This window comes from Silurus meridionalis, chromosome 18, assembly GCF_014805685.1.
Source record: "Silurus meridionalis isolate SWU-2019-XX chromosome 18, ASM1480568v1, whole genome shotgun sequence".
NCBI classification, from domain to species: domain Eukaryota; kingdom Metazoa; phylum Chordata; class Actinopteri; order Siluriformes; family Siluridae; genus Silurus; species Silurus meridionalis.
In genome coordinates, this window is record NC_060901.1 from 22,608,612 (window position 1) to 22,626,059 (window position 17,448).

At 42.1% G+C, this 17,448-nt stretch overlaps 1 protein-coding gene across 1 annotated transcript; it reads left to right on the forward strand.

Moving 5' to 3' along the window:
• Nucleotides 1-6,013: 6,013 nt before the first annotated feature.
• ivns1abpa (influenza virus NS1A binding protein a) lies at nucleotides 6,014-17,326 on the forward strand. The gene is made up of 15 exons (XM_046872633.1): nucleotides 6,014-6,210; nucleotides 10,049-10,281; nucleotides 10,394-10,528; nucleotides 11,815-11,984; nucleotides 12,106-12,181; nucleotides 12,275-12,448; nucleotides 12,538-12,663; nucleotides 14,068-14,175; nucleotides 14,527-14,641; nucleotides 14,735-14,962; nucleotides 15,412-15,533; nucleotides 15,999-16,125; nucleotides 16,218-16,349; nucleotides 16,425-16,598; nucleotides 16,680-17,326. The coding sequence occupies exons 3-15, from the start codon at nucleotides 10,418-10,420 to the stop codon at nucleotides 16,934-16,936; spliced, it is 1,920 nt and encodes a 639-aa protein (XP_046728589.1). The 5' UTR covers nucleotides 6,014-6,210; nucleotides 10,049-10,281; nucleotides 10,394-10,417; the 3' UTR covers nucleotides 16,937-17,326.
• Nucleotides 17,327-17,448: the final 122 nt, after the last annotated feature.

A 17,448-nucleotide genomic window follows, 5' to 3' on the forward strand; every position in this document is an offset into this window, starting at 1 on the left:
TATACAACATAGCTCTATAAGAAGTCCTTGAGTGAAGGTGGGCAGTTTTGCCACAACAAACCCACGGAAACAAATGTCAGAACGAACGCAAGCTGATCGAGTGACACCTCCATTCGCTATTGTATATGATATTCTTAAGTTTTCGAAAACGCTGTGCGTCAACGCAAAGCAAGGACTTTGAACAAAAACAAATCCAAAATAATACATCTGGTAATGTGTCCTTGAGGAGATGTAGATGCTGCGTTTTTAGATAATTAGATAATTAAATTAGACAGAACACCTCGGTCCAAAATTGAGAACGTGTCCCCTGCTTTTATTCTCTCTTCACCAGACATCATTCTCTCCTCCCTGCTGTCAGACAGACGCATCCCGACGCGTTAGCATGACTGGATCAAGTAGCCATAGTGACAGATGTACTGCCTACTGCTTTGATTCATTTGATAACGACGAGCTGAGAAGGATGATGAGTAATGGCGTCTGAGGCGACGGTATTAATAGAAGTATACACCCTATACATGCAATATGTTCTACGCAAACAGGTCTGCCCGTGCAAACGAGAATGTAAATAAACGACCTGAGTTTCCTCGAAAGAAATGCGGCGTTCTTATCGAAATAGCCAGGAAACAGAAACCAGGAAACGGCGGTGCACTGTGCACTTTTTGCTGTCCGTTTGTCCCTCACTTTTAAACAATAAAGTGGACTATTAGACTGTATGTCTATACACTATATGGACAAAAGATGTGACACAAGATTGTGATTTTTGAGCATCCCATTCCACGTTTAGTGCCCATTCACTGTTATAATAAGCTTAACTCTTCTGAGATGTTTCACTAGATTTAGTGAAGATTTGTGCTAATTATGAAACAGATGTTAAGCTCTAAAGGAGGAGATCTTCCATCTAAACCCATGGGAAGTATATCTTCATGGAGCTGGCATTGTGCACACTGTCATGATGGAAAATGTTTGGGTCTTGTCAGATATAGATATATTTATATACATATACATATACAAATAGTGGGATACTTGTAGGAAAAATGTACAAAATATTAAGCAGAAAAAGAAGCAATGCTGGTCCTGGTTTCTTTCCAGCCCAGACTATAGATTCATGCAGCCTTTCACTGACAGAACTTTTATCTATTATTAATTATTTTTATTTGTTTGCTATTAGAAACAAAACTGTAAAGTGTTACACACTTTAAAAACGCTGTTTTTCGCACACATCGTTATTATTACACCATCACTTCGAGAGACAATGCACTGCTCGACCTTATTAGATTTGTCGTCAAGCTAATGGTCGATATTAGATTATAGCCTTCGGGCTAGCTGAGGTGAGGACGTGTAAAACAGCCACTCAGACAGCTCATAAAGGTCATAGAGGAGGGCTTGCTTTCTCAACCAGCGTTTCAAAGTCCAAATATTGGAAGTGTAAGCGTGGTAAAATCAAGTGTAAGCGTGGTAAAATGGAAAAAAAAAAATATTATGAGGGAAAATATACTGGACAAGTCTCACGGATTAAAATAGCTGTAGGCTCACAGACTTCTGAATAAAAGTGAGTGTGGGTAAAAGGATTATTATTATTATTATGAATTTAAAACAATAATAAAATCTGAGATTTGGCCCATGGTTGTACAGTATGTATGCCTGTTTTTTTTATACCTGTCCACAATTTCTAATATCATTAGTACTATTTCCCCACAGCGTAACAAGATTAGTAATAAGACAAGTTACGAACGATGCTATCAATGCATTATGCAGTGCTGTTAGCAAACTCCACGTCTCAACGTATCCACGTACCTCATCATTACGACACCAGAAATCGGCTAAGGTAACCAAAGATCGAGCGACGCAACAGTGTGTGTCGTGCCTAGTTCAGAGGGTACCTAATTCCCGCTCACTGAGAGATGACATTAGGTCATGGTGCCACGCAACGAGCCAACAATCACACTTCCTTTCGTTGTGTTGTTCTGCAAAAGAGGATATAAAACAGTGCTCAGTGAAAACAAGGCGGCAAGACAATGGGAAGGCTCGGGCTGACCCAGTTTGCTGAGTAATCACAGAAGAACGAGAGATAGAAAAGGGCAGGGAGTGCAAAGGAGAGTGAGGAAAGCTCAGAGGAACGATACGTTCATGAACATGTGATCAGGTCACAGGTTAAAAGAAAACACTTTCACGCCTGACTAATGGGTGATATGGTGGTACATGGAGTACAGGATATGTTGACACTAAATGCTTGCATCCCATGGGGATCTACACTACGTTAATAATAATAAAAATACTGCATTATCTTTATGTACTCCATATTTAAAAAAAGAAAAAATATGGAGCGAAGTTAAAGCAAAAAATTCTCTCCCAGCGGAAATCCTTTAGTAATTCACAGTAAAGGGCCTTGCTCAAGGGCCCCAAGTGTGGCAGATTTCCAATACCAGAGCTCAAACCCCTGACTTACAGATCAGTAACCCAGAGCCTTAACCACTATTCTACCACCTCAATCACAAGTTTTCCCGCTTTGAATCCCAGCTAACAGCTAAACCTTTATACTAACATTTCAGCTGATGAGACAAAAATGGGTCAGCCACCAATCCTGTTAATCCGATTGCACCATCATGACTACAGGCAAAACAAAAGCATTAAATCCTGACTTGATTCTTAATCACACTTTATTTTTCTGCCAACTCACAGCCATCTGCGACTATAATAACCCACACGGTGATAACTCATTACTCCTCTACTGCGACCTTCTCAGGGGACTTTGTTAAAAAAACATGTTATTCACAGGCATGGGAACCGTTGGGAACGTGTACAGTGAATAAGAGCCCCCTGGATGCGCACGGTACGGGATAGCACCAGGTCCCGAGGTAACGACCGGGGCTGACTCGTTAACGAACACGACACGGAAAGCTTAACATCTTCAGTACGAGTATTAAGAATGAAAAAAACGACGACTCGGCGCTGACATGTTTTGTCTGGCACTTGGCCAGACTTATTTCCTCGGTACATACCGTGCATTCATCACAGCATGTGTGCATATTGGCACGTTAATACAGCCTCTTATCTACATTTTATCGCCGCACTTATCACTCTTGCTTTGTGACACGGGTTTTATGTGTTGTGTTAAAATGGACGGGATCAGACGGGTGCAAAAAGTATCGAGTCATACTAGTAAACAAGCCACCGGTAAACAACTTGCACAGTGGATTTTTTTTGTTTAACGTATTTAGCGTTTTCTTCCCGATTTGGATAAAATTCCCATCTCATTTTTAATCATCATCCAACATGTTTCCTCTGAAACATGAGAGACCGGCCAATCACGTCTTTTTTTTAACATTTTCAACCTTTTTTTCAAACTAGGAGAGTGGTAGCTGAGTGGTTAAGGGGGTGGGTTACTGATCGGAAGGTCGGGGGATCAAGCCCCGGTATCGCCAAGCTGCCATTCTTGGGCCCTTGAGCAAGGCCCTTAACCTTCTTTGCTCCAGGGGTGCCGTATCACGGCAAGCTGGGATATGCAAAGAACAAATTTCACTGTGCTGTAATGAATATGTGACAAATAAAAGCTATTCTTTTGAGCAAAGGTTTTTCTGTTACGTCACTCAAGCTCAAGAGATTCAATATCAGTGGGACTAAAGTTTGCATGGCTTTTTTCTTTCATCGCATTTAATGCTATATTCAAGCCCGAAGAATAATTGTGGCTTAAGTGTCTTGCTCCAGAAGCTAGCACAGTGACTAAGAAACGTTCCCAGCACGATCCTTTTGGAGCAAAATGCTCTGTTTTCTAGTATTTTCAGTAAGTCGGATATAGTGGATTATAACCAGAGGTGGAAAGTACAATTTCTTGCGTTACTGTAATTCAGTAGTTTTATTTTTTCTGCACTTGCACTTTTTAAAATCTGTAATTTGACTTTTACTTAAGTAGAAAAAAAAAAGAAACAAAGAAGAACAAACACGTTAAACTCGCAATAAAGACAGATGCCAGTATCACTGTATGATAATAACCTCTTGTGTTTATCTTCACATTTTCACCTTATACAATATTACTGTAATATATATTGCACCTCTGCACTCGTTACGTTTATTGTATATTTGCATATTTATATTAATTTATATACATGGCTATATGCACTTCTGGTTAGATGCTAATTGCCTTTCATTGTCCGTGTACTCTGCGCAATGCAAATAAAGTTGAATCTAATCTAATCTAATCTAAAAATAAGAGGACTGTAAACAAAGAGGGTACTTGTAAACATACTTGTACATTTTTGTATAGCGGCAGTTGTTGGCGATTTGAACCCCAGATACTCAACGTAATAATAACTGCTGTAAAAAAGCTCAAGTTCACCATCAGTATGTTTTCCACCATGAGAGAGTCTCCAGGAGAGACAACCATGTGCCTTTCTGCTTTCCCAGTACCATGAGGCTCATCACTGTTTATTTTCTTTTAACTGCACTTCCTGTAATGTTATATTCCTTGCTTAGTTCATTGGCTTGAACAGTGTGGACAAAAAAAAGATAAATAATATACAATCAGTAACTCTTGTTATACCACAACAGCATTAGTGAGGTCCAAATTGTTCTCTATTTCACTTCCACTCTGGCCTTGTCTTCTTGGAGCTCAATTTGTGCATGTTGGGAAATGTATAAAACATCCACGTTTGTTTTGGGGGATGAACCACTTACAGTTGTGATGTGATGATCTGGTGTCCTAACACTTTGGGACAATTTTTTACATTTGTTTATTCTTTCGTCATCCACGTTCATGTTGCTGGTAAAAGGTTTCTGGATTAAGCTTCAGGTCAGCCTCTGGTTCCCTGTTTCAAAAAGGAAATACGTTAACATATAGCAAATCAAGGCTCATGTTTTGTGGAGACAAAACGTGTTCAAGGTTTACGGTTCTTCTTGGTCACATACATGTGATATAAAGTAGTGAAAGGTTTTTTTTCTTCTCTTAGTTCCTCATCTCACAGACAGAAGCACACCTAATTTGGTATGATCACTGGTGGCAAAAGCTGCACTAATGTCAAGAGAAAAAAAAGAACAAGCAAGAAGATCCTGATTAGAGTCCAGCAGTGATCCTACCTAATTAAATGTGCTAGATCAGGAACCCTCTGGTTTCCTGTTTCTGAACTGTTTACCTCAAAGTATGGCAAATCGTGGCCTGCAAATTTGATGGATAGATGGATAGATAGATGGACGAATGCTTTTTTAATCCCAAAGGGAATTTCCAATGTGTTCTTCACTAGTTAGAAATTTCTTTCTGACCTTGTGATCCAGTTCATCCCATAACAGTTGATGATTTAGGTGCAGTGACTGGGCAGGCTACTTCATGATAACACACCAGACGACTGTTTGCTCTCTGATAATGCTTGCAGAGCTCGGACGTATACTTCGATTCATCATCTGGTTGTTTGTTGAACTCGGTTATGATTAGCTGCAGTACAGACGGAATTGTATGGCGTTCGTTGAAATTGGTTCAGGATTCCTTTCACTTTCTGGAATAAGTCCCCAACCTTCCCTAAGACAAACATTTCAGGACTCATCTTGTCCATGTACATTTTTTTGCATTATAAAAGGGACAGGCACGTGTCCAAAAAAAAGGATTTCCAGGTTTTTTGACACAGGCACATTGCATATATGTGTATATTAAATATGCAACGTATGAAGAAACAATGCAAGTGTGTTGCAAGGATTGTAAAAGTGCAAAATGTTGCGAAACTTTTTGGTTTGGTCTTTTATGTCACTACAAACATAAATCGGATGCAGGAGACACATTTGGGAACAATAGAAATCCAGGCAACGAGCAAAACGCACTAAATAGTCTGTCCTCCACGTGGTCACGCCCCCTACATATTCAGTCCCTCCCTCCTTTCTTAAACCACGCCCAAATCCCTTTTCACCCCTTCGCCCTCCCCCATTGCAGCCTGTACTTTTCCGCAGGCGGGGCTTTGGCAAGTGACGTCGGCAACGGATCTGGCTTCCTGTTAAAAAGCGCGCGCCTCGCCCCTTTCTCTAACCTCCACGAGAACGTGTCACTATTTCGCGCGCGCACACGCTTTCTATCGCACGTCGGTCTCGCGGACACAGGAAGCGGAACCGGAGCAGAACCGAATCGGAACCGAATTGTCGCCCTCCTGTCAGTTCGACGTTTTCACGTTTTGTCCGACAACCTCCGTGTTGAACCCAAATATGTCTACCATCGCCTGCTGGCAAACGGATCCGGTAAGAGCGCGCGCCGTGGATGTATCAGTTTTTTTTTTATTATTTTATTTAACATTTGATAAAACATTTAATGTCGAGGCGTGAAACGTGTTTTCATGTTTTTTGTTAAAATAATAATTTTGTAAAATAAATCGTTGCTCAGCGTCGGAAATCCTGGTGTGCGCGCGAGCTGGCACGGTCACGTGGTTTCCTCTCGAGTTTGCGTATTTGCATGTGGAGGATGAGGCAATAGTCATTTTCCGCAAAACTTTCTAAATAACCTTTTTTCATAATTAAAAGATACTAAATTGAGGATGAAATCACGTATTACGCAGTGTGTTCACATTTTTTGTAAAGGAAATACGCGTTACAAACCGCTATGATTACATGCATAATGTATGGAATTTTTTTTATCTAAAATTAAAATACAATTTCTATTCTAGAGAACTGGTTTTTTTTTTTTTTTTTTTTTTTTAAATAAATGATAAAACAATCAAAAAATACAACTAAATGAACTAAGCTTGAGAAGGCCGTACACTGTATACGAACTTGGGGCGGATGATTGACAGTCGTTCTAACCAATAGGATCGCTTCTCGTTGACCAGCACTGGCCTATCAGCATTCAAGAAGGGGTTGCTATGCGGTCTGGAATGGGATTCTATTCTTGTTCTATACAAGTCAGGGTGTCGAGGCAGTTTTCCTTTGTTTTTAGGTTTTGTAATATATATATTATTGAGAAATAATACGAGTTTAAGTCATTTGATATTTCGAAAATACGTACAATAGCCGAACAATAGCTAAGGGTCTCTGGTCTTCAATGCGCATGCGTGCAACGCACGGCCAGACAAAGACTGGAGTATACTGCACCATGTAGTGTGTGTGTGTGGTGTAATGTGTGAGGATTGTTGTTGGGTACACTACATTCATGTGATCTGTTCATCAAATTGTTCCCAGAATGAGGCATCAAGGTTTCTTTGAGATGAGATTGCTCCTTTGGTTGTTTTTTTTAAATTATTGGAAAATGGCAGGCTCATTAATTTCTATAGCAAGATCTACAGACGTTCTTGGAGGGTTATGTTTTTTTTAAATACCAATTCTTGCAGGTGAAGGGGCTGGAGAAAGAGAAATGCGAATAGAAAAGTCGGACACGTTGGGGAACCCATGACACAAGACCTGAAAAATATATATAAAAAAAAAAAAAAAGTTGTGAATTGCTTTGCAGGAAATGACCTGGAAATGTTGCTTCAAGGTCAACCTTATATTAATGCACTCGTTCTGATACGTTATCATTTTTCCGACATGTAATTCGAGTTGGCCGATAAGCCATAATACAGTACAAATGGTGATCTAACAAAGAAAATGAGTTTATTTAATGTCCAGCAAACAAAGGAGCCTCTGTTAGTGTTTTGAGACGTTCCACCTCTTCGGTTTGTCTTGAAGGTGAAGATAAATCGTGAGAACACCTGTTTATAGGTATTATATTGTGAAGAATCGGTTTCACAGCCTTTCAAAATGTTAAATATAACTATGAATTGTTCTTGTTTCTCTGGTATAAGGGGAATAGAATGCATAATACACTAACTGTGTACTGTTATTGACAACAATGATCATCTCTTTTCCCCAGTTGCCTTTTATTTCGTACTTCATATCAAAGAAAGCGCTCTCTAACCATCCTGATCGATACCTCAAGGCGCTGTGAAAGCTACCCGGCGCTTCGCACTTCCCCAGCAGCACTTAATATAAGTAATCGAAGGTTAATAAAATCCTGATCCTGTATTCAAATCAAATGCTTCTGCTAGTAGTGCTCTACAGTAACAGGTGAAGTTGCTTTATTTGTTTTGGTCCATGTTCCTATTTCTAAGGATGGAGCTGGTCCTGTGAGTGAATGGGGAGCACAGGCATGCTAACATCTATCTAATTATAACATTTTTTTATAAATTTTTTTTTTTTTGTGGTTTATTTTAATCGTTCTGGAAACTTCTCGTTTAGGCAAGTGATATAAGTCTACCCTGAAATCTGTTCTCTTGAATTTACTTATTTTGTGGAAGAAAAAAAAATGTTGCAATTTTTTTTTGAGTAATAAATGATTCACTTCCACTACCTCATCTTTTTGCCCGCTCTGTACATTCTGTCCTCGCTCTTTATTCCCCCCCTTTTTTTCCTTTCTTTTTTTTGTTTTGGAGTTGCATAAGCCTGGCACGTATTTAAAAAGGCACATGCGATGCAGGCACGAATTTTTTTTTTTCCATGCTATCGCTCCAATATGAAAGCTTGCTCTTCGAAATCAGCTTCATCCCCCCCTGAGATGTTTCTCGAAGCAAACCCGTAAATATTATTTTTTTCGCACGACAGCAAGCTAGGAAGTTTTTTGAGCGGCTTGGAAAAGAATCCTACGTGGGCGTATGAGTGGCCTGAGGAAGGGTCCAATGGTAGTGATTAGTATAATTACAATCACACGCGTGCGTCCGAGTGAGTTTTTTTTTCGTTCGTTAGGACATAACGTTCCTCTCGTGCTCATCATTTCACTGTTTTTCTCCCACGTCGCGTTAGTCTTGACTAAATTCTTTCAGTCAGCAGAACAAGTTGCTCTTTATGTCCCTGTTCTCCACAATGCAACGCTTTGAGGTCAAAACCACAATGCAGAAGGATGCACAGTGACTCTATCGCTCGTCTACTTCTCTAGAACTGATGTTTATTCTCCCGGTTTCCTGTGGCCTTCCTGTAATCTCCTAAACAAAAAAAAGTTTAACACCACTCTATACTGTATAGGTGAAAGTTTGTGGACACCTGAGTATGCTTCTTTCTGAACATCCCATTCCATATTTTTTTGGGAAGATGATCCACTGGATGTTTTGTAGAGATTTGTGTAAAGTCAGGTGTCCCAGTGCTTTTGTCTATAGAGTGTATATGTACTGTATGATGGCTGAGTCGAGACTTGAGTATTTTGTGCGTTCATGCTAATTGACGTCTTTAACACGTCTCGCGTGTGGGAGGAAATTATCTACTTGCTCAATAATGGATTTTTCTACTCTCAATTTTGCTTGAGAATTCTATAAAGTGCAGACTGGGTCTGAGGAAGCTTAAGACGTGATCACATAAATGTGCTTTTTTATTCCACCCCCCCTTCCGCTTTGAGCCGTTGCACAATTTTATAATTGCTTGTGGAAATTTTTCGGCTAAAAAAAAATTTGAAGGGTGTGTGTGGAGTGAGTAAGGTTGTCGCACGGCCAATCTAGATTATGGCGGTGTTAGTTTTGTATTAGGAGTAGGATCTTAATCCAGATTAGCGGCTTGTTTTGGTGTTTGAGGCGCATGGAAAACGGAGTGCAGAAGCAAATTTAAAATTCCCTGTATAGACCGAAGTTTGTGGACACTCGAGTGTGCTTCTTGGCCGTGCCACTCAAATTCAGCCACGTGGTCTGAGATGCATCCCATATTCATCCAATTTTTCCCCAAAGGTGTAGAATAGGGTGTGAGCTCTATAGCATGAGATTGTGCTTTGTGGGTCTCCAAGTTCAAGTCGAGGGGAAATTTCATGTTTATTTAAAGGCATCATATATAATTGTGTGGTAATATTTTGGGGAGGAACCACAAATGTTTGGAAAACTCAGGCGTCCCAGTCTATATAGTGAATATAAAAAAGGATTAAGTTGCTACACAAGCAGCATCGCGATATCACTTCAGGTATCTGCGACAAACAATTGGCCAGCCTTCTGTATAAACGTTCAACCGCCAGGCTTGATGTCGAAACGCAACAAACCGATCGTATGACGAGCCGTACGGGGATATAACTGTGCCATACACAATCTTATATGTATAGAAAAGCTCATTCATATTTTTTTTCTTCCCCTTTTCGCAGGTTATAATACACGACCAACCTAGAAAAGGTTCCATTCTATAGCCAACGGGATCCCGAGGACTTGATTACAGTCGCTCTAAGCCTGAGAGTTTGCGTTAGTGCGGCCGCCCGCCCTTCCATTCGCTCGACGCTCGCTGGTCCCCTGGCATCACCTCTGCCAACTGCTCAGGAGGGGAAGGAAAGACCTGGTTGTTGGAGACAGTTTCTACAAGGATTACACAATTTCTGATTAGGTAAGGAAAAAATAAAGGTGGTGCTAATCAAGACATTTAAATTTGAAGTATGTGTAGTTTAGATTTTTTTGGTAATTGAATGATTAAAATTTTATTTCCCCCTTTTTTAAAGGCGTACCATCCAACATTTGCAAAAATGATCCCGAACGGATATTTGATCTTCGAGGACGAGACGTTCCTGGATTCCACAGTCGCCAAGATGAACGCCCTTAGGAAAAGTGGACAGTTCTGTGACGTCAGACTGCAGGTAAAAAATAAAATAAATAATAATAAATAAATAATAAAAAGAATGGAAACGTTTAAGTTCTCCTGATTTGCTTGCTTACCGTTTCCATAGCAGTTTTGTTACCGGGTTGTGTTGCTAGCACAACGCCCACCCTCCTCCTTCCCACAAGCACCTTGCTCAAGGCAGCCCTGAAGGCCAGAACTTAAACCCACAACCCCTGGATCCAAAGTCGAATTCCTTACTCACTAGACTCCCACCTTCCTCCATGTCATTATTATAGAAGGCAATTATTCAAATTTAAGTGCTCGTGAAAGCAGAAAAGGTGTGTTTGCCGTAAAAATAAATAAAAAATTCCTTCTCACAACCAGATCACTCGCGTGTAAATCTAGTCACTATTTGAATGAACAATAATTCACTGGCTGCCAGGGTTACAATGCAAATGTGAAAATCTGGAGCGAGTGTTGGAACACTTACGAACAAACGCGTATCTATTCAAAGAACGGAATTGTTGGATGTGTAGCTGGATCTCTACAGACATGGTGTAATGCCCTTAGATTTTTTTTTTTTAATAATAAAATTTTTTTTTTTTTTTTTATATAAACGCAGAACTCCATCGGTTGCTTACGGTTTATTGCAACCTGGGGTCATGTTTCGTTCACAGCACGCCGCGTGTCTGCAGGGTTAAGCAGAGTCGATCCTGAAATACGAAGCATTGTAACAAATGACACGAGGGACAAAAGACGAGCCTTTCTTTCAGTAGACCAGCTTCCTGGAACCCACGGGTGGCTGTAACCCAAGTGCAGCATGCATTAGGTTGCTAATGAAGGGGAAACACTTAGAAAGGCCTGCCCCAGTTCTTAGAAGAGTGGTTACACAAGCATGCTGGGAGGCACACTTTTTTTTTTTTTTTTTTTTAAATTGTTTTTATTCCAGACTGGTTGGCTCATTTTCTCGTAACAATGGAGCTGCTGCTGGGAATCGCTCATATGTGATTGGCTTTTTGTTGATGTGAACAATCATTGTGGGAATCTGGAACAATTAATAATTGCACATGTATTTTGAACCGACTCTCTTGAAGCCTCACCCCCTCCTTCCCATCTCCCTTTTAGTAGCTGTGCATGATTTTAGTATGGACTCACTGTAAGCCCCACCCCCTTTCTGTTGTCTATTAGTAAATGAGCGTTTAAGATTTTAAGCCCCACCCTATCCTGCAGTTTCATATTGGTAACCACGGATGCTGATTTAAAAAAATTAAATATAATGACACATAAAAACACCTTTTGACCCTTGTCCTCCTCCTCCTCCAGGTGTGCGGTCACGAGCTGATGGCACACCGTGCAGTGCTGGCTTGCTGCAGCCCGTACCTGTTTGAGATCTTTAACAGTGACCTGGAGCCTCACGGCATCTCCCATGTGAAGTTTGAGGATCTGAACCACGAGGCTGTGGAGATCCTTCTCAATTACGCCTATACTGCTCAGTAAGTCTGGTTGGGAGATAAAGGGGGGCTGTCTATTACCCCAGGGTGGAGGAGGATGGAGGGAAAGCGGGGGTATTTCTAATTACAACCACATAGTGACATTTTCTTCTTCCCCCTTCAGATTGAAAGCAGATAAGGAGTTGGTTAAGGAGGTTTACACTGCAGCCAAACGTCTTAAGATGGAAAGAGTGAAACAGGTAAAGATCTAAAATTGGTGTTAGACCATGTAGTTTTTAATTATTTCAATAAAAAAAAAGAGCAACAATTTCGTCTTTTCTTTTCCCTCTCAGATTTGTGGAGAATACCTGCTTTCTAAGATGGATTCCCAGAACGCCATTTCCTATCGCAGCTTCGCCAGCAGCATGAGGGACACTCGTCTGCTCGCCAAGATCGATTGCTTCATCCAGGAACATCTTTTGGAGATCTCTGAGCAGGAAAATTTTCTCAAACTGCCGCGCCTGAAGGTGGGAGTTTTTTATTTATTTATTTACTTTCTTCTCTCTCTCGTGCCCTTCCCCCATTCTTGAATGTATTTGTTATTGAATGTGTGCAGTTGGAGGTGATGCTCGAGGACCACCTGAGCTTGCCCAGCAATGGGAAGCTGTACTCAAAGGTGATCAATTGGGTGCAGCGCAGCCTGTGGGAGAACGGGGAGCCGCTAGAGAGACTGATGGAAGAGGTCAGTACTGTGCTCCATTTTAAGCGTTTCCTCTTCTCTCCGTTCCCCCGCCTTCTTCCAATCACCGATTCGATGTTCACGCGGTCTGTTCACTCATCTCACAGCAGGCTTTCGATGCTTTGGTTCGATCTGTATTCCATGATTTTTATTTCATTTTTCATTCCTCTTGATTTTTTTTTGTCTTTCACCACAACCCCTCCCCCCAACCCCCAGATGTTTTTATTTTAAGAGTATATATTTTGCAATAGGTACAGTGTGGGGCTGTTACACACTCTGCAAAGTTCAGGTGAGCAGAAAAAAAAAACTAAGCCGCCTGTTCGGGCTCGGTGTCGTACAGTAAAAGCTCAAAGCGACCGAGAGCCTTTTGTTGTCTCAGATTTTTTTTTTTTTCTCCCAGGTGTGTGTGTGTGTGTGTGTGTGTGTGTGTGTGTGTGTGTATAAGAGTGAGTGTGTGTGTACACTTCGAGGGCATCCGAACTAACAAATCTTCCTCCCCGTCGATTTCTTTTTTTTTTCCTTCTCTTTAGGTTTATTAGAGAAAGCAACTGCAGGACTCTGAGCTGATTGAAGAAGCCACGGCTGGGGGCCTGTCCAGGGTAATGAGTCAGGAAAAAGAGAAAGAAAAGGCAGGGAGCCACAGCCAAAGGAGAGCTAAGCTCCTGTCCATTTGATGCAACACACTCGAGGGTCCTGTTTAGGACACAGCCCACTTTAATTGGGGGAAAATATTCAGCAAGTTCTTAACGATGCTCCTTAATTTCAGTCGGGTTCATGACGTCTGTGCATTTCCATTTCGTTTTTCTTTTAATGCCGCTACTATTTGGCTGTTTCTTTTGTTTTTGACAATATCGCTCGAAGAACCACGTCCCCGCGGCCATACATGAGGCGGTCAGTCTCTGTGGATTTATGTATGATCTCAGTGTATCTAACCTCCTCAGTTGAGAAGAGCTGAAGGGTTTTCCACCTGGTGGCCATCCAGTCTACGCTCCCCTTTTTCTCTCTCTGCAATCTTAAGTAGTTCATCGGTTGCAAAGATGCCAGCTGTGTGTGTGTGTGTGTGTGTGTGTGTGTGTGTGTGTGTGTGTGTGTGTGTGTGTGCGCAAGATTGTGTGTATCTGGGTGAGTCGACAAAAAATAGCGCGGCACGAAAACCTTGGACGCGCCGAAGAAGAGCTTTTCTTTCCTCCTCGCACTTTCATGAACAAGCCTCCGAACAGAAGCCACATTGTGTACAGGCTTTAAAATGGATTTCTCAGCGTTCTGCAGACATCTTGCGACGTCCCCCCTCTCCCCTACCCCTCCATCTACACAGCTCCCCCCTTTCTTCTCCCTTTCTTCTCCTCCGGGTGTGCTGTTGCCATGGAGACCGCCACATGGGTTCTTGTGTCGCTGTGTGTCTTGCAGGTGCAAACGCTGTACTATTCGGCCGATCACAAGCTGCTCGATGGGGGCCTGCTTGAGGGCCAGGCCGAGATGTTTGGCGCTGAGGATGACCGCATTCAGTTTGTGCAGGTACATAAAAAAAAAAAACAAACAGCACCAGACCAGTTTAGCCCTGCCATACAAGTACAGCGAACGCTGATAAAAGATTTTTAATATATATGGAAAAAGTCATCGTTTGTGGCAAAGATGAGACTCTAGACTGCCCTTGTTTTTTTTTTTTTTTTTTTTTCCTTTTTTTTTTTTTTTTTCTTCTTTTCTCCAATGTCACCGTAGTACCTTCAGCCTGATTTGTGATCGTTAGTAGAGAGATTTTGTCCTAAGTTTGCACCATTGTAGGGTTTTTTGGGCCTCAAGAGTAAATGTGACTGTCGGAAGGGTCTTGGGAAAGGGTATCTGTAGCTGCACTGTGCATTTTTTTAGAAAAAGACCCCGCGAGAGAACGTTCACAGGCAGCTGAGCAACAGCTCTTCCGGCAGCCTGTCGCCCGGTTCGGCCAAACAGGAGTGGAAGTACATCGCCTCAGAGAAGACCACCAGTAAGTGTCCTACTCCAGTAGAACAGATTTTATATGAAGCACTATATTTATAAAAAAATTACCAAGACAAACAAATTTTGTTTACGCTTACAGACAGCACGTACTTGTGCTTGGCGGTGCTCAACGGCGTGCTGTGCGTCATCTTCCTGCACGGCCGGAGCAGTCCCCAGGCCTCACCCTCTGCCACGCCCTGCCTGCAGAAAAGTTTGAGTTTTGAGGCTCCACCCCTGGAGGAGGATCAGGAGCGGGTGATGGCGCCCATGCACTACGCCCGCTCTGGTCTTGGCACCGCCGCACTGAACGGCCGACTGATCGCTGCGGGTAGGTGGATGTGAACCAATGTGACATTCGCAAGCACTTTGCCGAGCACTTTATAAACGGGGTTTCTGCAGGGTCTTAAAGTCTAAAATGAAAAAAAATCTAAAAATCTGGCTGTTCTCCTCTGACCTCTCTAAACAACAAGGCAATTATCTGCCCCAAACTGCTCCTCACTTGATGTTTTTTGGGTCGTAAAATCTGTGTAAATTCCAGAGCTTCAAACAAAGTTTTTGAAATGCTTTGCTCACATACCCAGCAGTCTTGTCCCCAGTCTGATATCTGAACTTTTGGCTTTTTTCACGCATTACTTTGGTACCATTAGAATGCAGAATTGAGCCATCTCAATGAACCGTAATCAATTTCTCCACCTCAGCATAAAATCTATTGATACAAAAAGTGATGGATGGAAAGTTGTAGAACCCATTACAGTAAAAGTCTGTACTGTTTGTCAGGTGGTTATAACCGTGAGGAGTGCCTGAGGACTGTGGAATGTTACGACCTGAAGACCGACAGCTGGAATTTCATCGCGCCAATGAGGACACCTCGGGCCCGCTTTCAGATGGCTGTGCTTATGGTATGCAGCACCAATGCAAGGAATTGTGCTGACAATAGAAGTGTAACGGTACACACAACTTGTGTACCTCAGTTTAAGTTCCAGTTCAGTACAGTTATTCATTTTTAAATTAATGTTTATACAGTTTACATTTTAAATAAAATGCCTGCTTGGTTAAATATGTAAAATAGTTTATAAAAATAAAATGTAATCAAAGTTAATGCAAGAAACTTTATATTGATTAAACTGACATTGACAAATTTTTTTTTTATTTTTAACCCCTGGCATTGTTGTGTATGCTTAAATTTAATAATAAACAAAACAAAGTTAATCTGTGCTCAAAGAGCGAGGCGGAGAGTAAACAATCTTGCCGTCCGACACTTAATACGTTCGTGAGGGAACTTTATGGACTGTATTCCGTATATAAAAAGAAAAGATGGCATATGAATATGTGCAAGTCATCAATAAACCCTTCTCCCCATTTAGGGTCAGCTGTATGTGATGGGTGGCTCTAACGGTCACTCGGATGAACTGAGCTGTGGGGAGATGTACAATCCAAATTCGGACGAGTGGACCCAAGTGCCAGAGCTCCGGACCAACCGCTGCAATGCAGGTACGTGAACAAATGAGGGGCACCCTGAAATCAGGGGGACCAAGAATTCTCTTGTTTTGAACAGCTGTTAACTTCTTATTTTTTCCCCTAAGGCGTCTGTTCTCTCAACAACAAGCTCTACGTTGTTGGTGGATCCGACCCCTGCGGACAGAAAGGTCTGAAGAACTGTGACACTTTTGACCCCGTGACCAAGGAGTGGACCAGCTGTGCCCTTTTAAACATCAGTGAGTGTGTTTCCTGGCTTCATGTATCTCGTGGTCCAGTCCAGCAGGCTATAATCAGTGTGTTTCTTTGCATAGGGAGGCACCAGGCAGCCGTTTGCGAGTTGGACGGTTATATGTACGTGATCGGAGGAGCAGAGTCCTGGAACTGTCTGAACAGCGTGGAGCGGTACAATCCCGAGAACAACACCTGGACCCTGGTTGCGCCCATGAACGTGGCTCGGAGGGGTGCCGGCGTGGGCATCTATGCAGGTAAATCTGTGAAAACTCACTACGACATAATTTGCGCATCCTTGCCTAGCAGAAGTCCAATGTAGTGTTTTTCTCTCACAGGAAAGCTGTTCGTCGTGGGGGGCTTTGACGGCTCCCACGCCCTGCGCTGCGTAGAAGTTTACGACCCGGCCCGCAACGAGTGGAGGATGCTGGGGAGCATGAACTCGGCACGCAGCAACGCCGGCGTGGCCGTGCTCAACAACCTCATCTTTGCGGTGGGCGGATTCGATGGCAACGAGTTCCTCAACACGGTCGAAATGTACAACCCGGAGCTAGACGAGTGGAGCACGTCTGCCGAGGCTTTCAACAGTGCCTGATAGACGTGATCGAGCGTGGGGGGGGGGTGTTGGAGTGTTGCTGGGGAAGGTCTCTCTCAAACTAACAGGCTTAGTGATGTAATCGTGCTTCGTGATGTATATGTTAATTGGGGGGAGGGGGAAGGGGTGGGGCTTTGGAATTTGTGTAGGTTATTGGGGAAGACGTGGTCTTCAGTGAAGACTAGAGATCAGGAGGGTGGGGGTAAGTTCAGGGATGGGGGAGAGGGCAGAAAACAACTTGTGCTGTATATATTGTTTTAAATTTTTCCTTCTTTCATTATTTTTTTTTTATAATTTGCAGAGATTGCCAATCTTTACTGCATCATACATTTGATTGTAACAAATGGATCTAGTGGATATTTAAGTTTTGAGGGGAAAAGAATTTACCAGGTACTGGTAGGAATGTTGAGTTTGTTGTTGTTTTTTTTTTTTTTCTAGAATATTAGCTTAAACATGGTTTCTTTAAAAAAGAAAAAAAGCCTTATTCAACAAGAGAAAAATCGCTTGCGTAG